At 38.8% G+C, this 22,988-nt stretch overlaps 1 protein-coding gene across 3 annotated transcripts; it reads right to left on the bottom strand.

Annotated features, from left to right (window-relative positions):
* Positions 1 to 235: 235 nt before the first annotated feature.
* RAB29 (RAB29, member RAS oncogene family) lies at positions 236 to 14,894 on the bottom strand. 3 transcript variants are annotated; one of them, XM_083359574.1, is made up of 6 exons: positions 14,574 to 14,894; positions 14,260 to 14,440; positions 7,882 to 7,953; positions 5,576 to 5,757; positions 3,321 to 3,442; positions 236 to 2,775 (listed from the first exon to the last, which is right to left on the bottom strand). In XM_083359574.1, the coding sequence occupies exons 2-6, from the start codon at positions 14,384 to 14,386 to the stop codon at positions 2,655 to 2,657; spliced, it is 624 nt and encodes a 207-aa protein (XP_083215700.1). In that variant the 5' UTR covers positions 14,387 to 14,440; positions 14,574 to 14,894; the 3' UTR covers positions 236 to 2,654. The 3 variants fall into 3 exon arrangements, with proteins under 3 accessions (XP_083215700.1, XP_083215701.1, XP_083215702.1); XM_083359575.1 differs by having other exon boundaries at positions 14,605 to 14,894; XM_083359576.1 differs by lacking the exon at positions 7,882 to 7,953 and having other exon boundaries at positions 14,260 to 14,894.
* Between the last annotated feature and the right edge of the window lie 8,094 nt (positions 14,895 to 22,988).

The following is a 22,988-nucleotide window of genomic DNA, read 5'->3' as shown; positions in this document are numbered from 1 at the left end:
CATCTGCAGCCAACAAAGGAGCTTGAACAAAAGTTTTTAAACGAAATATAAGCAGTGTGTGTGTTTTTGGACAATTCCTTAAAGTATGTAGCATAAAACATTTATGCAAATAATATGTTTACTGTGATAAGACTAGACAAAAAAGGGTTGCAAATAATTTAAGATCAGACACAAACCAGAATTAATAAACTATCATTTATTCTGCAACACTTTATTTTAAAATGTTGTAGTTTTGTTTTTAATTATATACTTTGCATTCCTGTTCATCATTGCTCAAGGCAAATTTGCTGTTTCCCTAGCCACTGAGTCTTTCAAATAATGTTTATGAGCCAATAAATAGGTGCAAATAACAATTTGAGATTTTTATTTCTAAAAAGCTTATTTATTGTCTAAAAGGGCAAGTTGACAAATCATGTGATTAAAAAAGCACAGTGCAAAAGTTCACAGACATAAAATTCTATACATGTTCCTCTCACTATAAACCAGCATGAAGCAATTTTATATCATTCCCATAAAGTTCCCCACCGTAGTCAAAGTAGCTGCACTGAGCTTAATTGATAAGATATAATCCATTACATTCCCATGCTTTACTGCCATCAAAAGGAAATTATGCTATGCCACAAATGTTGTTTGAAAAAAATATGCAACCTGTTAAAACATCTTCAGACCAGTTAAGTTGACAGCAATTCCTTTTGGATAGATATTCAGTTCTGCATCATATACTGTTTCCCAAAAATGGTACAAAAACTACTTCTGTCTTTCAGACAAACAGTATGACCATCTCATAAGGATTCTCTCCAATGGATGTTGAAGAGAAATTTTCTACACAATTGTTTGCTTAAATTCTTTTCCTAATATTTGTTAATTCAACTAGGCAAAACATTGGTATTGTTTTGCTGTTCCCTGTTTAAAACCGGATCAAGTAATAATTGAATACTGTACTCCAAAAAATAAGCAAACCTAAATTGAGCACAGTTCTCCTATTCAGCACAACCTCAAAAGTGGTTCAATTTGAATAGCTGATCACTATAGCATGTTCCTGATACAGTGCAATTTTTTTTTAAAAAAGGATACAGGTAAAGAGATTTAAATGTAAAGATTTTGTCATTGCAGTTCTAACAGAAGGCCCCTGGAATTGATATAATCTCTAGAAAATACACACACTTACACATAGAGAAGCTGACATAGAAGTCACCCCCTACACAGCATAGAACATTTAAAAAGGACTGAATTTCCATCTTAAAATACAAGAGCTTTCCCAATTTGTTAGTGCATGACTTTGCTCAGACAGACCGCAAATGAAACACCTATGCATGTATACGTAAAAAGAGTCTGGGAAAGCCCTTGAAACAGCCATTGGGAGTCTTCTGGAAGGACAACTGGTTCAACCTGTGTGAAGCACCTATTTTAAGGCTTTTCAAGCCTTGCTGTTGTGTTAGCATAGCTGAGACAGAAATACTGACAGACAACGAAAGATCTACTTGCAATCAGTCCTCCAATAATTTCTGATCATTTTCATCCCCAGAATATTTCACTCTTAAGTACTGCACTTGCCTGACCATTTTAAAAATGATTAAAAATTCAAATGCTTCAATATCTATGACAATTTTGCAATATCAGCCGCTCTGAATTATAAATTGACCAGTGTATAAAAATGTAAATAGCTTTAACTTTATATGTTCACCAAAAACAGAAGACTGCCAGCTAATAATACCAGAAAAAATGGGTTAATTCCTGCTATTTTTTAAAAAAATAAAAGGCACAGGAAATATTTTAACTCTTTTATTCTGCTGCACTCTCTGTTCTGTTTTGTCCCTCAGATTACTAAACCAGTAGCTGGCCTTTCAAGGAGACTGCCATGCTGCTATATAACTCTTCGTAGTTGGATGGCTGAAGGCAACTAATTCATCAGAATCTGAAAGAGGCAAATTAGATCCTGCAAGAGAAAGGGCTATAAAGACAACAAATATGGCTGGTGCCTTAGTAAGGTGTATCAGTGCAATGAAGTCTTTAGCCTCTCTTCACTGCTGGCTCTCTAATAAAATAACTTCAAGAAAGAGCTTAACAACTGCATGTGCTGGGGAAAAAAGTGGTCAGAATTTTCCTAAGCTTAAACATAACATTGGTGAAAAAGACAAAAGCAGCAAACCAAAAATGGCACTTCCAAGAAAAGCTGCAATAAGAGGATTCTGTAGCTGCGTCACGAGACAGTCCAAAGCCTCTTTCCACAAAAGACTCATTAAAAGAAGTCTATGCTAAATGTGAGCAGAGGATAAACAGTCAAACACAACAAGATTCCTTAGGCTAGGCATTTGGATGTTTGAAAGGTCCCAATACCCCTACTTCCTGCAATGGTGTTTTTGATCAAGACGAGTGGAGATTTTCCTTTAACTGCTGGGAGCTGAAATCAGCAGAAGATCCTGCATACTTGAGGAAGCTGAAGAGGCAATACTGAACGAAATGGGGAAAATGTACATCAGTGGCTCATAAGCAGCTAAGGCAGCATTTTCCATTATCCCTGCTAGAATGAGGGATTGCCTTCTCTTCTGATTTTCTCAACAGTGAAGACAGAGAATTTGTGAGTGTTTTTAAAAGTATATAGATTTGTCTGAATGGCACTTTAGACCTCTGGTCAGATGAAGAAGCAAATATAGTTAGCAGCAACCCCAGTTGGATGTGGATCCATCTTTCAGATTGATATAGTCTCCATGGCCTGAAACAGACATGTCATTATCACCTAGCCATGTTGTAGCCATCATTTTTTCAATAAGGACCCTAGGAAGGAAGAAAACTAAGTTACCCACAAAACGTTCAGCAATCATTTGACAGCATCTCAAGAAAGGGTAAGTCTCCATTTTTGCAACCTCTCTATTCTGGATCTCTTTTAGATGAGTAAATAATAAAAGTATAATTTTGGAAATCTGCACTGCACTGTTTATACAACATTTTTAATGACAGAACTACAGGTCAACAAGCATCTAAATATGTTTGTAACTCTGAGATGCTCAAGTGCATAAATATTAATAAACTAGGCATATACTGTTGTTTCTTGTGTTAGGCTGTTTGTTCAATTTATTGCCTCTTATTGTAAGAACGTAGACTTCTATAGAGAATCACTGTTACATTACAGTTAGAAGTTATAGCAATGGCAATCATCTCAATATAAATTAGCCCTGATCTCTGTGATAGTTCTCATTCCAATCTTACCTCACATTTGGAGAACTTAAATATATCTGCAGCATTACTTGATACTACTATTTACTATAGTCATAAAGGAACAACTGCTTTTGAGAAATATTTAAGCATTCAATTTTTCCTACCTCATTGATTCATTTACATTTTTGTTTTCCTTGACAGATGTCTCAGTCCAACCAGTAAAGCCATTCTCTTTGCTGAATTGATCAATTTCTTCTCTAGTCATAGCCCACGGATAAAGATCGCTCTGAAAGAGTTCAGCAATATCAAACTCATTGTGAAAATAATTATTGAGCACAATTTTTTCTCTATCCCTATTATAAAATTGCAAGATATAATTAAATTGAATTAAATACATTTAATTATAAAGCACATCTTTAGTTCAACATTGTTACAGTTTAAATTAGCAACGTAAGCAGTGAAGTATTCATGTCCATTCTGCAATTAAAGAAAATATACCTCTTTTTAGTGATCCAAAGAGAACACTGAGAAGGAAAATTATCTAATTTGTCAAGGAAACAGCAAATTGTACCAAGTAAATTGAAATCAATGCGTTGTAGAGAGATTTAATTTATACTCTGTGAGTAGCATTATAATGTGGATCTATCATGTACAATGATCCCAGAATTATATTAAACACCATTAACTTACTAAATTACTTCATGTTAATAAAGAAAAATAACATTTTTCTTTTAGCTATAATTCAGTAAATAGGTATTGTATTTTAGTTTTTTTTAGTGAAGTTGGATAATCAATTCTCGTTAAGTTGTGAGTTTTGAAAAATAGCCAAATATTTGCTTAAGGCAGTCAAATTATATTAATTTGACAAGAAAATTAAATTTAACTAAAATTAAGCAGGAAATTTCTATAATGCCAGAATGTTTCTGTGTCCATCTTTGACTTAAGGATTCTGAACATACAACAATTCTATTATCAGCACTTTCTAATGTATAATACTCAAGATTTAATTCACAGAATGTATGTTTTTCTGCCTGTGTTGAATTAAATTTCAAACTGAGAGGCAGCATATTTCTTAGGGTTATAAACTGAAAATCCCCAATTCAGATCTCCATCCAGACATTAGGTTACAGTATTGGGCATGGAACTTGCTCTTAGCCCAAGTTAGACTGGCATAGAACCCAGCACCTCACTTCCTGATTGGCATTAGCCAGTTTAGTAAAATGACATCTATGGTGAGCTGACCTGGCTGTTGATAGTTTTCTAAGCCAATTCAAGATGCTGGATAAACATCTATCCAACCTTTTATTACTTAGGCCTTTAACTTTGGGGCCAACCTCTTCATGTAGAATCTGCCTGACCTACAAAAGGGAAGAAAAACTGTTCTGAAAACAAAACAAGAGGTCTGGGACCTGGAAATTGATTTTTACAGCTTTAGTCCCTTTCTTCTGAAATAGCTTGCCCTTCAAGGTTCGGTGTATGCCTACTCTGATGTTTCAGATCATAAAATAAGAGAGCATTTGGACTTGTTTGACAGCAGCTAGGAGTTTATTTATAGCTTTTAATATTAGGACAGCATGCAGCCAGTGGATGCTAGGCTTTGACTAATCTTATAATGTATTCCTGTACATAAAATTCATTTTGTCAGTTATAACATGTATTTCACTAACCCTTGCTCAGTTAAATTCCAACTCAGGAATGCTCACAAAATGCTTGAATTTCGCACAAAGCCCAGATCTGAGATGAAGTCCAAAAGTTCAGGAATGCATGCTGCCGTGCAGAACAATGAGTGGTTCATCAGCAGGACTCCCAACTTGGCAATCATAACTTACTGCCAGATCACAATTAAAGCATCTTAGAAAATCATTGCTACCCTACCTTTCCTGCCCTGGAACTGCAGCTGGTGTAGGAGGGCATGCCACTGAGGATGTACCCCTATCCTTGCCCAATACATGCAGCAACGTAATGCCAAGCAATCCAGCCTTACAGACTCAAGAGTGCTTTGCACAATAATTTATCTATGTGGATGCTAAGAGATGACAATGAATTGACACTTAATCATCCATAATTAGATGTTAGTCTTTGGTCTAACATCACACCTGCATCTCCAACAGGAGGTTGCCTTTTTTATGAAATCCTTTTCTGATGGAATCCCTTACCTGACTCATCCATTCCAGAGATCCACATACTCTTTTTATCTTTAAACAGCATAAACACACACACACACACACACACACACACACACAAACCCCATAGTGATACACAGAAAAGCATGGCAACCCCTCTCTCTCTTTCTAAATGTATGCATCCATTTGTATGCCATCTCCTCAAAAGATTCTATGATTCTACGATGAAGTAAAGAATGCATATCTACAGTCTCTTGTAGTAATTAACAAGTTCTAGTAAGTCAGTATTTATTTACCTTATTAGCCAATAGCAGACAAGGGACAAGACTTCCATCTTGCAGTTTCACCTTGCTGTCCAAATCTTGTTTCCATTTCTGGCAACTGGTGAATGTGCTAAAATTGGTGACATCAAACATGACAACACAGGCTGATGCCTCCTTGTAATACAGTCGAGTCATTGATGTGAAACGTTCCTGACCTGTATGTTAAATAAGAAATGTTAAATCCGTGTCTTAAAGCAAGTATTTTCTGATTTAACTGTTTCAGGGTTTTATCTTTGGTATTTCACATTAAACTTTTCTCAATCAATCCAAATACAGTCACAAATAATCCAAAATAAAATGGAGGTTTCACACCATTAATTGTGCTGTTTATTGACCCATAATTCGTAATGTGCTAAGTAAATAAGCATTATGCCTGCCAGGCTGGGGAAATGACAGATTAGGGTCCACTGAGAAATCACTGAGTGGATTTTAGTAAATTAGGTTGTGATTTCTCATTATTGGGCAAGGGCGTTGACTTTCAAATTTTCTTTCCCAAAATCTAAAATGAAAACCAATTCCTAGGCTAAGCATTTGCTTCAAGATACACTTTGATGTTAAGTATATGTCTGTCTCACTGGATCACCAAGCAGAGATGCCTTCAGATGTCCACTAGAATCCTTGAGCACACCTCTCACAGAGGTAAAACACTGGTCAAAAGGAAGAGACTCTCAAATCAAGTGTGACACTTGACAACTACATGTGTGCAGCCATGAAATTGTGCAAAAGTTGTGCAGAAGTGGCTTGCTTTTGCCTTCTTCCAAAATGTTTTTTTTTCCATCTTTGCAATTGTGCCTATAGCTCTGGAATTTTCTGATGGTCTCCTATCTAAGTATACTTCCTTTTTTGAAACAGCCATATTGCTGTAGCGGCTTCCTCCTGCTCTAGGCTCAAAAGCCATTTCCTCGTTGGTCATTTTTAATATAAGAAAAAGAAGGAAATTATAACTATCTGTAAAATAAATAAATATACATATAATATGGTGCAGAGACATGTTTTTACACATTTATAGAGGGCCAAGAGAGCAGCGGCCCGCCTCACCTTGGGGGGAAGTGTTCCATAGGGCAAGGGCAATGTAGAGAAGGGCAGATTTTGTTGTTCAAACAATAAGGGAGTGCTCAGCTTACAACCGCAATCTGAACTGGAATTTTGGTTGCTAAGTGATTTGGTCATTGATTCATCCATCACCTGACTGGACCTGATTTTATGACCATTTTTACCCAATTCTCCCATCCAAATGCTAACCAGACCTAAGCCTACCTAGCTTCCATAGCAATGAAAATTGGTCAGGCACTGCCACCTGCTGAGACCATAAAAGAAGTACAAGACATAAACTTTTAAGTGGAATATTATGTTTTGAGTCCCCCACCCTTCATAACAAAGCTTTTCAACCTTTTCACAGATTGCACCACTTTTAGGACATGACAATATTCGAGTACCACCAGTGTTTAGCAAGGTGTCAAAAACTTGATGACTTAAAAAAAAGGGGAGGGAATTTTCTGCTTTACTGATTAGATTGATTTTTTTTTGTTATAGAAATGGTTAGTTTATAATATTATGGAAAAGTAAAAAGTTGAGTGGTCGATGGTAATGCTTCATTCTACTGCAACAGAGGAAGTCGGAAGTCAATGCCTTTTCTTTCCCCCTTCTCCCCCTCACTTTTCTTTCCTTTTCCTCCCCACTCTGTACCACTATTTGCTTTTCTATTTTTGTATTTTGTTCTATAATGTAATAAAACATTACATTTTTACAAACTGTAAAAAAAAAGGAAAAGTACTGGTTTAACTCCTTTTATATCCTCTCTTTTCTCCCCCTCCTCCTTTTCTCTTCCTGGTGCGCTGGAAGCACCGATCAGCTGGAGCTGCACATGCCAATCCTGAGCTCCCAGCAGAGCTCTGGCAACATCGCAGCTCCAGGCGAATCTACGCCTGAAGACTGTGTGCGGTTGTCGTGTGCATCAACCCTCAGCTCTCAGCAGAGCCCCAGCCACATTGCAGCTCCAGCTGACTCTCCCCCCCAGGCCTCTCTGGTGCTGTCACCGCGTCAGCTCATTTACTTTTACCCTTTTTTTACAGTGCTTTTCAAACTGTCGTATGCGTACCACCTGCCAGGTGCCAAAGTACCACCAGTGGTACGCCTACCACGGGTTGAAAAGCCCTGCCTTATAGTATAGCTTAATTGTTAGGTTGTTTAGGAAAGCTGAACAAGTAAGGTAAATACAATTACTCTAAAAAAAGGATGAGAAGCAAAAAAAAAAAGGCAGGTAACTTTTTGAAACTCACCAGCAATATCCCATAGCTGTAACCTCACTGTCTCAGACTCTGACCATTGTACCACCTTCAGAGCAAAATCCACTAGAAACAAACACAGAAAATGAGAGAGAAAAAAGCAAATGCCACTTATTGCTTACAGTACTTTCTTTCACACTTTGTATCAATGCCGATTACCCAGTGTGTACAGATACCAGTACTATAAAATACATTGTCTGTTGCAACAGCCACAACACTTCCGACTTCATGGGGAAAACCTTTGTAAATTACGTTGAAGAACAGTGAAAACAAACAGCCCCAACTGTATTTCCTTTATACTGCATGGGCACTGTTCACTGCAGGACAACCATTAGATCAGGGGTCTTCAAACTTGGCCCTTTTATGACTTGTGGACTTCAACTCCCAGAATTCCTCAGCCAGCTTTGCTGGCTGAGGAATTCTGGGAGTTGAAGTCCACAAGTCATAAAAGGGCCAAGTTTGAAGACCCCTGCATTAGATTCTCAAAATTGATGGAGTATATTAAGCAATTTTAACTTGAAGGGATGTGCACACCACATAGAAACAGTTTGAATGACATATGCATTATGATCTCTACCAGCACTGATCTTAAATGGATTAAATTTCAAATTGACCCCAATTTTTGGCAGCAGCACATATTTCTTATTTTGAGGTAAAAGCTACATGTTTCTCAAGACAACTTCTTGCAACATTCTTCCTCCATCAGTACACAATAAGTGCACCAACGCAATCTTATCTGCTTTAAGCACCATTGTTTCTACGAGTGATTAAATAAGTCTTCTACTTAAATGTTAACACATGAAACTTTCCAGAAAAACTTAAGACGAGCAGCTGTGACTCATTATGTCTACTGTCATGACTATCATCGTATAACACAAGTAAATTTTAGAAATATTCTACTACAGAACCACAATTTTATTCAGAAGTGTGCTACCTCCAATTAGTTAAGGAAGGGCAGATGTGTAAGTAGGAAGGAAGGATTGAACAAGCTGACTGAATGTTCCTGAGAATAAATCTATACTTTCCCCCAAAGTGTGCTAAAAGTTTATACACATTATTTATGTGTTTGATTTATAGAAATACTCACCTCACTTTTGTGTGGCTGTAGGTAGCTGCTAGCCTTACAAGTTAGACCACACAGATGAGCTATTTCTAGTTTACTATAAAACTTCATTAACAGAAACTTGCAAGTCTGAAAGTACTGTACAACTATCCCCACCTGGGTCTCCTTTACAACCCAAGAAACTAGGGAGGGTCTGTTCTGAGCCTCTTGCCCCACTCACATTCCTGCTGAAGGGTCAGCTGCCTTTTATCAGGCCATTTCCTTGCTTGTGTTTCTTTGCCCTATCTCCCAAGATCATTCCCACATATCATTACAGTGGGTTGCAATAAAATGAGACACATAAAATAAACAATATAAAAACAAATAAAAATAAAACACATAGCATAATCCAACCAATTGTCCACATAGCTAGGAGATGGGCTCTATCATATGCCCAGGGCCTCAGGTTTGTTATTGTGAGTATATGAGGGGTACAGGTAACTTCTTTGATACGAAATGGCAGTGCTGATCATCATATAAATGTAAAGAATTGTTTGAACGTGGATCACACCTCTTTACTATCCCTATCTGTCTATAGTCAACTGTGGGAATGGTCTTGGGAGACAGGATGAAGACCTGTAGCCTAGGTAATGAACTGATAAGAAGCAGCTCTGTGTGCAGGTGTGGGGGGGAAGCATGGGAAGGGACCCTCTCTAGTTTTCCAGAGACTGGAAAAAAAAGAGATGAGAAATATTTTCTGTCTTGCAAGATTTATGTCAGCCTTGCAAGATAGTTCAGTCAGGAAGCCCTCTCAGATGAACTAATTCTACTTTTAAGGTTATATTAAGAAAATATTCTAGGCATAGGGGGTGAGTTTTCTGGCATTTTTTAAAACTTTTTTTACTGGCTTTATTCAGTTTTAACTGTATGCTGTCTAGAGTCATGTATGAGATGTGCAGCCCACAGATTTACTAAATCAATCAATGCACTGGAACTGATAAGATTTCATAGCAACTATTTTGCAAGGGGATCATTCACCATTTTGCAAGAGCACCTACATGTTCTCAAAATTCCAAAGCCAATTACCAAGCCAACTCTACCCGAGTCACAAATTTCTGTGGTCTTTTCCCTCTCACAGATTAAAACAAACATATTTCACTGCAGGAAATAGACTTTTAGGATGCCCACTAACATCCTGCATTTTCCCCCACAATGCAAGGGAACCAACACTTAAAAACTGAGCAATGACTATTATTTAAATCCAATGTTTCAAGTGCAAGGCAGTCTGAGAACAAAAACCTCCTACAATCTGCAAAGCATCTCCATATTAACTGGTTAGTGTCTATTTCAGGAATGAAACTGTGCCCATTAGCATGTCTTCAGTGGAGCTCTTTTTTACTGATCTCTGAAATTCCCCTTGTACAGCAATTCTGTGGTACAAAAATCAGTTTCAACAAAGGAAGTTGGGAGATTTAAAAAGTAATGGTTGGAAATTGATCAAAAAGAGAAGCAACCTAGAATTAGGGAGAAACCTCCTAACACTGAGGACAATTAACCAGTGGAACAGCTTGCCTCCAGAAATTGTGGGTGCTCCATCACTGGAGATTTTAAAGAAGAAGCTAGAGTAGACAATCACTTGTCTGAGATGGTATTAGTTTCTCCTGCTTGAGCTGGGGGGCTGGACTAAAAGACCTCAAAGGTCCCTTCCAGCTCTGTTCTATTCTATTCTAATCTGGGCCAAAGACAAAGAATTATAAATAAAATGGGTGGGATGGAGACAGAGAACTCAGAATGTAAGTGTATGTATGCACTGTATGTATTTAGCTAGCCTTCAAGTCAATGTAGATTCCTGGTGATTGTCTGGTCAATCCAGAATAACTGAGGAGAAACTGATGGGATCTTAGATATGTATCATAGAATGTATAATACATATCCAAGTATGGGATGTATTGGTGTATTGTGGTAATGTATTTATTGTCCCTGCAATTTTCTTGGCAAGATTTCAGAAGTGGCTTGGTTGGTTTCTTCACTGCTCACAGCAGTGATTGGCCCAATGTCACACAGCTGGCTTTGTGCCGTAGGCAGGCCAGAACTCACCTCTCTAGCCTGGTTCTGCAACTACAGAAAAGCTTGTCAGCAGCTATGATTACACCTGGGGCAGGTGTTAAAAACTGTCTTCAGGACTTCCTGTTCCTGTTTACAGCGAAGCAGTTGGAAGATTTGGAATGCCGAACCTTTCGGCTGAAATTTCTTTCTGTTGGGGACCCTAAAGGGGCCAGAAGAGGTGAAATGAAGGAAGAAAATTCCAGGGATTTAGGAGAAACGGCGGTCTCCCTGAACGGTCCGGAAGCCTCCCAGAAACCAACAGAAGAAAAGGCTAATTCCATTGTTTAGCCATAGCTGAAAACAACGGAAGTCACAAGCTTTATATTAAGCTGATTTTAAACAGTACGCTTGAATCTGGTAAGAATATTGATTTTCTCTATCCTACCTATTTTCCTGAAGAAGAAAGTCCCAAAAATAAGAGATCTCCGGAAAAAAAGAGGAGGGGGTTTCTACTACCTCCTTTTGGCTACTGGAAGCTGTGAAACTTACCCCTTAGAAAGAAAAAAAAAAGACTAGAAAGATCTGAAAAATGAGCAAACACTGACGCCTACTGGTGGGTGAGGATTTTTGTCTCTGACCTTCAAAGTACAAATAAGTACAGCTGTGTAAATAAAGTGAGACTAACAAAACTGAAGCAATGAATACTTCACAAAAAGAAATATGATAAGTGGCAACCATTTCAAAGGACAATGATTTTAAACTACAAAGAAATACAGAACAACTTTGAGAGCATGAATCAACCTATCTCCAATGTAATTTTCACTCCAAGAAATGTCTCAGGAAAATACAGCAGAGACGACTGAACATAATTCTGAGGATAGAGACTTAAAGATGGAACCGTATAAAATAAAAAATCATGATTTAATTCAAGTGGGAGTTATTTTAATGCGTCCAAGCAACTTTGAAGATAAGAAAAAGAATGAGAAAAAAATACTTTACAGAGAAACGAATGATGCAGCAAAATACACTGATTAAGAATGGGAATGGCCAGAGAAAAAGGATTAAAATGGAAACCAAGAAAATAGATGATGGGACTTATTAGACAGAATACTTAAAAAAGAAACGTTTGTTTGAATATGGCTAAAGAAATGGAAAAACTTTGGAATATACCACTCTTAGGGGGATGAATTTTTTAACTAATACAATGTGTTTTTTCCCTGTCAAAAATAAAGCTGAAATGATTTAAACAAAGCAAACGTTTTAGTTATTTAAATGTGACAATAAGAAAAGCATTAAGAATGTGTTTTGAATTAAAGGATTAGATGATTAGATTTATTGAATGGAATTCTTAAAGTTTAAATAGATTAACTATATTCTCAGCAATGGTTAAAAGGAATAAGAAATTGAGGGAATAAATATATATTAAATTAGGAGGGATACATATTTTAAGTAGTATGTTATCTTTTGTATTTCAATGCTTTTGTCTTTTCCCCCTCTTTCTTCTTTTTCTCCTTTTTTTCGTCTCCTCTTTTCTTTTCTCTTTCTACTTTTTTATCTATTGCTTAAGAAACATAAAAGTATGAGAGGGCTTATATGGAAAAAATAGAATTAAATCCACCAATGTAAATATAATTAATTGTTGAGAAAACTGTCACTAGTAAGAAGATTTAGAATTTGGGGGGGAGAAATAAACTGAAATAAGCACGGTAACAGGATTTATGATAAAGTAACTAAAATGATTAATAGGAATATTGGAAAAACTATATATTAATTGTTTTCATAATGAGAATTGTTTTAATCTAATGTTTGCAAAGAAGGATACTTTGGGGAAAGGGGAAATCAACTGAAATTAACATGGAATATAGATTATAGAAATTAATTGTTAAAGATTGTTTTATAAATGTTACTCAGACAACATACTGTTTACAAATTACTGAATGATTTATGTTGTTAAAAAAACCAATCACACACACACACACACTGTCTTCAGGGCAAAGATTTCACTTTGCCTTTTGAGTTACAGTCTCCCAGAAATACACTCATGTGTGTTACTGACCAGCACACAAATCTGGTCAGAAACTAAATTTGATTTCATTTGCATCTATCATTAAAAAAACACTCAACCACATTAAAAATTCTAATTTGATAGTGACTTTCAGAAAACTCACAACTAGCTCCAAATTATGCATCTTTGGTATAAATATATCACAAATTCTTGGCAGTAAAGCTTACACATAAATCACTGGATAGTGATGATGCCTAAATAATGAACTTTAAAAATAATTAATGCCTTGTTTCATTCAATGTGTGCACCCACATTCAGATGTCCTACATACATATTTAGCATTAATCGTATAGGATTTTCATTATTTTCATTACCTATAAAATAAGAATAATTTATCTAAAAGTAGTCTTGAAAAAGAGACTATTTTAATACAAAAATACATGTATATCAGTGGATGTTAAAAAAGTGTGCAACCTGCTCATTTGTGGTATTTGGGATTTATGCTGGATTGAATGGAACTGACAACAGTACATTCTGAGATCATACACAGATTCTTTAGATGTAATAGATTGCTCTGAATTATAGATTTTAAGAAAACATGTAATTCAGATTAATCAGAAAAGAAATGAAATTAGAAGAGCAGAGCAGAGAGCCCATCTTAGCATAGAAAACAATGTTTGATTTAGTTTATCTTTGCTACAGCAATAAAAAGCTGCACAATCAGAGTTTATGAAGCAGACTAATTATTTAACAACCAACCACAAACTATGAGTAAGCATGGTCACATTTCACTATGATACTTTAGCAACAGAGTAATTGCCAAAGTGAGGAAAAATAGGGTTTCATATCAAGGATGGAAATTCCGCAACAAAGAGGAACTAAGTATTTGTAGTGCAAACATTCAGATAAACAGGAATTATCGAAATAAGGTAATATCTGCTGGGGTAACTTCTCTTGCAGAAAAGTTTCAATGCAAGTCTTTTCATCAGACAAATCTTTCCAATTGGGGAAGAATTTAGTGCACAAGAACCACCCTGTACATCAGGGGTCTTCAAATTTGGCCCTTTTATGACTTGTGGACTTCAACTCCCAGAATTCCTCAGCCAGCGTGCCTGGCTGAGGAATTCTGGGAGTTGAAGTCCACAAGTCATAAAAGGGCCAAGTTTGAAGACCCCTGCTGTACATTAAAGCCCTTCCCTGCCACTGCCTCCCCTCCAAATATTTTCACACGCTACTGTAATTTCCTTGCGGAGTCCTGAGAAAAATCCAGAAGACTCACCTCCTACCGTAGACTTGTAGTGCTTGTTGAAGCTATCATTAGCATATCGCTGAACTAACGACGTCTTCCCGACTGTGGCATCACCGATAATTAAGACTTTGAACATGTGGTCGTGATGGCCCACCATGACTGGACACCAAACCCAATTCAAAGAAGCGGGTACTGCCTCCTCTTCCCTTTCCTGAGGGGTCAACCACGTGAAGGAAAAAAACAACAACAACAACCGAAGTACAATTCATGTTATTTACAGAGGGGGGAAACACACACACACACGCGTACATTCAATCGTAGTTTCTATAATACAGGGAACTCACAAAAGGGTCGCTTCCTGGTCTGCAAGGATACCTCTTTCCGAGCAAGCACACCCTTAATTTAGGGGCATGGGGACCAGATTTACCACTGCCAGAAGCGTTGTTTCAGTCATATGAATATCGGCGGTGCTGCGATAGGAATTCAAGCGAAAGACTCGTCCGCCCTATCTTGCTTGCTTTCTTAAGAAAGAAACGAGCACTAAATGATGAAGCACTAAAAGCGACACAACCGCACCCGATGGGGCACCCAAGCGCGTTTACTGGGTAGGCAGGCAAAACTTAAGAGAGGAGTCCCGCGCGCACTTCCTTCTCGCTCACTGCTTCTGACTTGGCCTCGCCAACTCTTTTCCGCATTCGCCTTTCTGTCATGTGAGAGAACCTGGCGGCAGCTCTGCCCCCTTTAAAGCCCCAAACTACATTACCCGGCATGCATTTGGGGAGTGGGTCTCGATTACTTGGTTATAGTGCTTTTAATCTACTCCGGCGGGCGCTGCAGCGAGTGTTTGGTATTAAGTGGAAGTAGCTTATAAAATCGTGCACTCCGGCGTTTTTTTTTGCAGATTAACTGCTCTCTGTGCTTTTCTTGCCGTATGAAATGGATAAATACGGGTGTAAGGAAAGCGAACTGAAAATGGATTTAAAGGGGAAAATGCTGATTTTCCATGTCACTCATTGAAAAAAAAAGGGGGGGCATATAAAATGTATATAAGCCTAAGGTTTATAGGCAACCACTAATTCCCTTACTGGTCTGCAACGTTCTACACTACAGAGAGAAATGGCATGTGAAATTAAAGACACGAAATAAGAAACCCAATATTGTTTTACATTATGGTTACTAACTATATGAACATCAAAGGAGAATCCAGACAATTGAAAAGGAGGAAAAATGGCTGGGGAAGAGAATGAGAGGGTACATTAACTGTTTTCTTGACATCTGTCAGAAAATTTGCAATGAAAAACTGTCAAAAATGTACTTTTGGCCTACACACAAAAATATTTTCTCCTGTAACAGACTTTTGGTTTTGCAAGGGCAGGAATATGCTATGTCAGGTTAAGAGGCAAAAAGCCTTCAGGTATAACTAATTAAGGTCAGTTGCTGGATTTCAAACAGGACAAACTGGCTGCAGGATCCTAATCAACTAATGAACAGAGTGGAGCTTGTTAATTTGCAGTTAGTATTTATTAGGGAAGCACCTCAGAAGAAAGCTTCTCAGGAAGAGATATACAAAAAGACTGATAATGTTTCATTTTAAAGCTATGCCTGCATACCAGGACAAAAAGGAAGTCATGTCCCTGTTGCCCAAAGTCCAGTAACCCTATTTTATATCAACATTATTAATTATTAATCAACATTAATTGGGTATCTTTCTATGCTGGTGGGCCCTGACAAGTTACCTGTGGCCTACCTGTCCAAAACCATGGATGCTGTGCTGAAGGGATGGCCTGGTTGTCTCAGAGCTATTGCGGCTGTGGCCGAACTGGTCACCGAAAGTCAGAAAATCATATTGGGAGCTCCTCTGAAGGTTTACACCCCCCATGCGGTTCAAGTATTATTGGAGCAAAAATTGCCAGCATGGGCCACCTCTGCCTGAGTTGGACGGTATCTGAGCCAGATCATAGAACAGAAAAACGTTCAACTTTGCCGATGTGACACCCTTAACCCAGCTACATTCTTGCCTGTTCCAGAAGAAAAATGCAGAACCCCATGACTGCTTAGAAGTTTTACAATCAATCACAGGTGCTAGAACTGATTTAAGAATGGAACCCCTTGGAAACCCAGAGGTGTCATATTGGACTGATGGCTCCTCTTTTGTGGAAGATGGGGTCCAATACTCTGGCTATGCTATCGTCACTGATGAGCCCCCTGTTGCTCTTGCTGCCATTCCTGCCTTGTTTTCAGCTCAGGCTGCTGAATTAAAAGCTTTGATCATTGCTTGTGTGTTGGGCCAGGGCAAGAGAGTGAACATTTATACTGACAGCCAATATGCCTTTTTGGCCGCGCACACCCATGCTGCTTTATGGAAGGAGAGGGGTTATACAGGCGCTGATGGAAAGTCATTAAAAATGAAGGCTCTTTTGGAGGAGCTCATGGTTGCAATCCAATTGCCAAAGGACCTTGCTATTATCCACTGTAAAGGACATCAAGTGGATGATGGTTTTGTAACTAAGGGCAAACGAGCTGCGGACTATGGGGCTGGGCAGGCAGCTTATCAGCCAGTTGTCATCACTGCCAAGACTTGTCCCCTGGTACCAGTAGAGGATTGTGACACTTTCCCTCCCATATATGATCAAAGAGATCAACTGAGAGATGGAGGGAAATGGATCAATGGATGGTGAGCAGTTGATGATAAAATCCAGCTCCCTACTGCCCTCGAGTGGAAAATTGTACAGCAAACTCATGATGCTTTTCATGGTTCCCTGAAGAAACTTCATTTTTGGCTAAAACAGTGGTATTGCAATCACAACCTGCGAACTCTGACTCAGCAAGCTTCTTCCCAATGTGAGATTTGTCAACAAAATAACCCCTACAGGAGGTAAACCTCTACCTAAGGGGGCCCTTTGTGTTGCTAAATATCCTGGAGAAGCATGGCAAGTAGATTTTACAGAAATGCCAAGGAATGGGGCCAAGAGGAATCTTTTGGTTTTTGTGGACATGTTCACCGGATGGCCAGAAGCTCTACCTACTACCACTCAAAAGGCTTGTGAAGTATCCCAGGTTATTGTTGACCAGATCATCCCAAGGTTTGGACTTCCTAAATCCATTGAGTCTGACAATGGCCACCATTTTGTCTTTCAAGTGGTTCAGGGGGTGTGCAAATTTTTGCATAGAATGAAGGCTATTGCTAAGCACATTGATTTGTGCTTTAGATTGTAAGCCACCCTGAGTCTTCGGAGAAGGGCGGGATATAAATGGGATTTAAAAATTTTTTTTGCACATTGGCTGGCACCTTCACTCATCATACAGGCCCCAGGTGTCAGCTCAAGTGGAACGCATGAATAGGACCTTGAAAGGTCACATGGCAAAGTTGTGCCAGGAGACTTCCTTGACTTGGCCCAAGATTTTGCCCATTGTCCTGACTGTGTAAGAGCAACTCGTCGGGGGAAGCTCCAATTATCACCTTTTGAAATGATGTATGGTAGATCTTTTGTTTCCAAATGTGTTATGGGGGTGGATGAAGGGGAAGGGAATGTTTCTTTGTATTTGCAGAAATTGCCACAGGTGTTGTCTTCTATCTCCCAAAAGGTCAAAGCTGCCTTTCCAGTGATCCCAGACTTGCCTCCTATTATGGAACCTGGAGAGTAGATCTGTGTGAAAGAACTCAACCCCTCGAGCATTGCTGCCAAGTTGTCAGAACCTGTCCAGGTGCTACTCAGCACTTCAACGGCTGTGAAGGTTCCTGGCATAAAGACGTGGAGTCACTGTTCCTGTATAAAGAAGGTTCCAGCTCCCAACATCCAATGGCAAAGTCAACAGTTGGAGGGTTTGAAACTGCAGTTATCCAGACTCCCTTCAGATGTGCCTTCCTGCGATTTTCTACTGACCTAAAATTCCAAAGTATTTGCCTGTACCCTCTGAAGAGTGGCATATTGGTGACAGTGAAGAAGAAGAAGAAGAAGAAGAAGAAGAAGAAGAAGAAGAAGAAGAAGAAGAAGAAGAAGAAGAAGAAGAAGAAGAAGAAGAAGAAGAAGAAGAAGAAGAAGAAGAAAAAATAATATAACAACAACAACAACAACAACAACAACAACCTATTCTATTAATGGACAAACCTATACTGAAGATGATGAGATGCGAGCTGGACGAAGAAGACTGGGACACTCTCCTTGATTGTGAATTTGGTGATTGGGCTTGTCTGGATCCCGGTCACTGGTTCCAGTCAGAATGTGACTAATGATGTCCTTGGTAGGAAACCAAGGAATGTTTCCCTCATTCATCAGGGTACACCACACTGTACCCTTTGTGTTTAAACCACCTATACTATGGAAAAGACCACCCTCACAATGGTTTATCATTCCTTTTATGACTGTAGGGGGAATGTTTCCCAATATAGGCATGGAAATAATTCTTATTCCATGTGCACAGAAGCTCACAAAATAACCTGCTTTAATCCACAGGGGGTGAAGGTAACATCTACTGTGAAAGTTTACCCTTATGTGGGAGGTTCTGATACACGCCCCCTCCTCACTCATCCTGTCGCCTCAAACTGGTCAACGTCACATAAGGTATCAGTTTGTTTTGATGCTTGTGAAGCCATACGGCGAGGCCAGGCTCCATCCCGGACCCTTGGAGTCCTGTGTGGAGATCTTTCATGGGAAAGAAGTTGTCTGGTGCAGAGAAAATACCTATACCAGAAACTGGCTTCCACGTCTTCTGGATATGGTGCTCCCACTTCGGGATATGTTTATTGGTACACTGCCTTTAATTCTCTGAGTGAGGATCCGGGCAAGGGAGGAACCTCTTGGTTTACCATGACCGAGGGAGATGCCTCTACCTCCTGTCGCCCTGGTTCCTGCACCCCTAGATGTTTCCACTTTTCAAACACATCCCCTCGCACACAGTCATATGGTATTGGCATTGATGGGACAGGATGAGACCCTCATGGATGGATAATTATTCAGACCACTCTGCGTCATAGTAAACCTGAACAATTTCAAGTACATACTGAATTTTGGCATGAATTTGGTACTCTAATTGAAATACCCCAGGTTACCAAAAATTTATTGATTTAGTTGAGCATGTTGCTTCTTCCCTAGAGGTTAAAAACTGCTTTGTTTGTGGTGGCACTAACATGGGAGAACAATGGCCATGGGAAGCTCAAGAGATTCAGTTGGACATTACATCTCATTTCAATTTGACTTGGAAAGATAAGGATCGTCCAACCAAATGGGTGCTCCATTCCAACATTACATATAAGGAATTTGTTGGTGAAACTCTCTGTGAGGGAGGTTGGTTCTGCAATAGTACTTCAACCAACTGTACTTGGCAGGGAAATGAGACTGAACCATCCACCTTTTCCCACTCGGCCTGTTGAAATGTTTATGGTCCAACAAACAAGATGCTTTTATTCCTTGGCCCGCTCCTGATAATCTTTATTGGATTTGTGGAAATTTAGCCTATGCTGAACTTCCCAAAGCCTGGGCTGGAGCGTGTGTCCTGGGCGATGTGAAGCCTAGTTTTTTCCTTTTGCCCATCTCTCAAGGCGAACGCTTGGATATTCCTGTGTATGTTGATGTTGGAGATCCTGCAGATAGAAAGACAAGGGATGTCTCAAATATTCAGATAGGAAATTGGAAAGATGATGAATGGCCACTAGAGAAGATAATCCAGGTATATGGTCCTGCGATGTGGGTGCCAGATGGAATGTGGGGATACCGGACGCCTATTTATATGCTTAACAGGATAGACTGCAAGCAGTTTTGGAAATCATCACGAATGAAACCAGCTCTGCCCTTTTGGCATTGGCAAGAACTGATACTCAACTCAGAACTGCTGTATACCAGAATAGATTAGCTCTGGATTACCTATTGGCTAGGGAAGGTGGGGTCTGTAGAAAATTCAACCTTAGCAATTGTTGTCTCCATATTGATGACAGTGGCAAGGTCATTGAAGAAATCACAGACAGAATGCGCAAGTTGGCTCATGTCGCTGTCCAAACATGGACAGGTGCACTGGATGTTGGAGGATGGTTTTCGGGTATGTTTGATAATTGGAAAAGAATCCTGTTCATTGTGAGTTTGGACCTCGGAGGATTGTTGTGCTTACCATGCCTTATTCCGCTTATTCAAAGAATTGTTCGATCCACTATATCTGGATTGACTTTTGCTGCCACTCCTGTTTTTAATGATAAATCTGCTAAAGCTATGGTTTTAAGACCTTTACCTTCTTATTACCGGTATACCCCCATTTTCCAGGGTTCTTAGTGCCTATTCGGCTTTTATATTAAAAAGGGAGGAGTGAAGGGATTTTATTGTGCTTATGATTTTAGTATAAGTTTGACATTAGCAGCTATTTTATATAGTAACCATTAGTAACCATTTTATACTGATATTTGTATTATTAATTAATCATTTTTGTTATTTTGTAATCATTATTTTGTAGTCAGATGCTTTATCTATTTTGGAAAAGTAAAAGCCTCATGTTAAAGGGGAGGGGGAAAAGGAGCTGTGGTGGAGCCTGGGTTGTTGTGTATAAGTCATCATCTAGGAATTATTTTTCTGTACCTTTTGGTTCCTAGTACCAAGACCAGATCTCTTTGTTCTGGAAAGGTATAAAAGGTGGAAGACATCTTTCCTGGTTGTTGCCCTCATCTCTCTACCAGCCACGAAGAGAGGTGGCCACCCAACTCTATTATTTATTTATTTTTTTATTTTTTTATTATTTATTTATTTATTTATTTATTTATTTATTTATTTATTTATTTATTTATTTAATTTATATACCGCCCTATTCCCGAAGGACTCAGGGCGGTTCACAGGGCAAGTTAAAAACAATACAAAAGAGAGAATAAAATTAAATTAAATTAATACAGCCCACAATCAAGATAACATTAAAAATTAAAAATTAAAATTAATTTAATTTAATTTAATTTAATTAATATAACTTAAAATCCCTCAGTCCAGGCCAGACAATTCAAACAACCAAGTTTTAAAATCTCGGCGAAACGAGCGAAGGTTGGGGGCAGTCCGAAGCTCTATCGGCAGTTCGTTCCAAAGGGCGGGTGCACTCACAGAGAACACCCTCCCCCTGGGAATCACCCGCTGGCAATCTCTAACCGGCGGAACCCTAAGGAGGCCCTCCCTGTGGGCACGCACAGGACGATGGGAAGCTGATGCTGATGGTAATCCGGACCCATGCCATTTAGGGCTTTATAGGTCATCACCAGCACCTTGAATCTCACCTGGAGGGCAACTGGAAGCCAATGCAGCTCATGGAGAAGAGGTGTTACATGAGAGTATTGGGAAACTCCCATTACTACTCGCGCAGCTGCATTCTGCACCAGCTGAAGCCTCCGAGTGGTCCTCAAGGGCAGCCCCATGTAGAGAGCATTGCAGTAGTCTAACCGGGAGGTCACGAGCGCATGAGTGACTGTACGCAGGGCATCCCGGTCCAGATAGGGCCGCAACTGGCGCACCAGGCGAACCTGGGCAAAAGCCCCCCTGGTCACGGCTCCTATATGATCTTTTATTTTGATCAAAATAAAAGTTGTTTGCTTGCTGAAACCTCAGCTCAGGAGTTTCTTTTGGCTCTTTTAAATTCCTGAGTAATGCTGGGACAATTGTGAGGCTAAGTATAAAACTTTACACCTTCTTTTCTCACATCACACTGATGCTGTTTGTATTTTCCTCTCTTTTATTTAGGTTACAATGAGTATAGCCTGATCAAAGGGGTGGTGGTGTACGTTACATTTATTTCTTTCCTTAGTTATCATACTTCTACCTTGCCGCTATCAAAACAACTATCAGTTTACAGTGTACATAAGCAAAATTATCCTTGGTTAGCTTAATCCAACAAATTATAACTGGCCATAACTGTGCTGATCCTCTAAAAACTTAGACACAGCAGCAAACGAGGAGAAAACAAATACATAGAAAAAAGCTTCCAAAACAACTAGGTTTTTAACAGTTTCTGGAAAACCAACAAATAAGGGAGTTGATAAAGGATAAAGAACAGTAGTACAAAATCAACTCTTTGTTCTTAACCTACTAGGAACATTAATCAAAGAATTTCCTGGATACTGAAAACCATTCATTAAAGCCTGCCCACCTCTGCTACTGCCATCAATGTGACATTATACAGGTCAAAAAATTGGGCCTTGAATAAGCAAGATAGAAAGAACATTGATACTTCTGAACTTTAGTATTGGAGAGGACTCCAGAGAATAACATGGATAACTAAGAAAACAAACAAATGGACTGTAGAACAAATCAATCCAGAGGTGAGACACAAATGGCCAAACTTGTAAGTATTACATTTTGGACTCATTATGTGAAGACCCACTCCCTTGAAAAGTCCATAATGCTAGGAAAAGTGGAAAGAGAAGAGAGTGATCAGCAGCAAGGTAAATTTGGAGACCTGGTTGGACAGATCTATGAATGTGGTTTTTAAGAGCTGACGCCGACTTCATGATGCATAACCACTTAATCACACCCTGAGCAAAGAGACATAATCTAAGCTATGTAAATTAATTTAGATAAGGTGTATTTTTCTTAGGTGTTAAACAATACTCACATATGTCTCCTTCTTTAAAGAATCCCTAAAATATGCACGTAGCTTGGAAATAAAGGACAAAATGGCCAATGAATAAAACTGAAGGAAACCAATGTGGCCTAGTCTTTTTTTCCTTATTAATACAAACATCAGCTAAAATGTCAGCTACAAATTGTTGATAAAAATGAAGGACCAAAAACCATATAAATAAA

This window comes from Vipera ursinii (genome assembly GCF_947247035.1).
Source record: "Vipera ursinii genome assembly, chromosome: 3".
NCBI lineage: Eukaryota > Metazoa > Chordata > Lepidosauria > Squamata > Viperidae > Vipera > Vipera ursinii.
Note: the sequence above shows the minus strand (reverse complement) of the source record. Positions and strands in the feature narration are given on the sequence as shown.

Excerpts from the sequence above, each read along its gene's own strand:
- RAB29 (XM_083359574.1), bottom strand. The coding sequence starts at position 14,386 with ATGGTGGGCCATCACGACCACATGTTCAAAGTCTTAATTATCGGTGAT. Across the intron at positions 7,954-14,259 it reads CTACAAGTCTACGGTAGGAG|TGGATTTTGCTCTGAAGGTG; the intron begins GTGAGTCTTCTG and ends GTTTGTTTCTAG. Across the intron at positions 2,776-3,320 it reads AATGTAAATGAATCAATGAG|GGTCCTTATTGAAAAAATGA; the intron begins GTAGGAAAAATT and ends CTTCCTTCCTAG.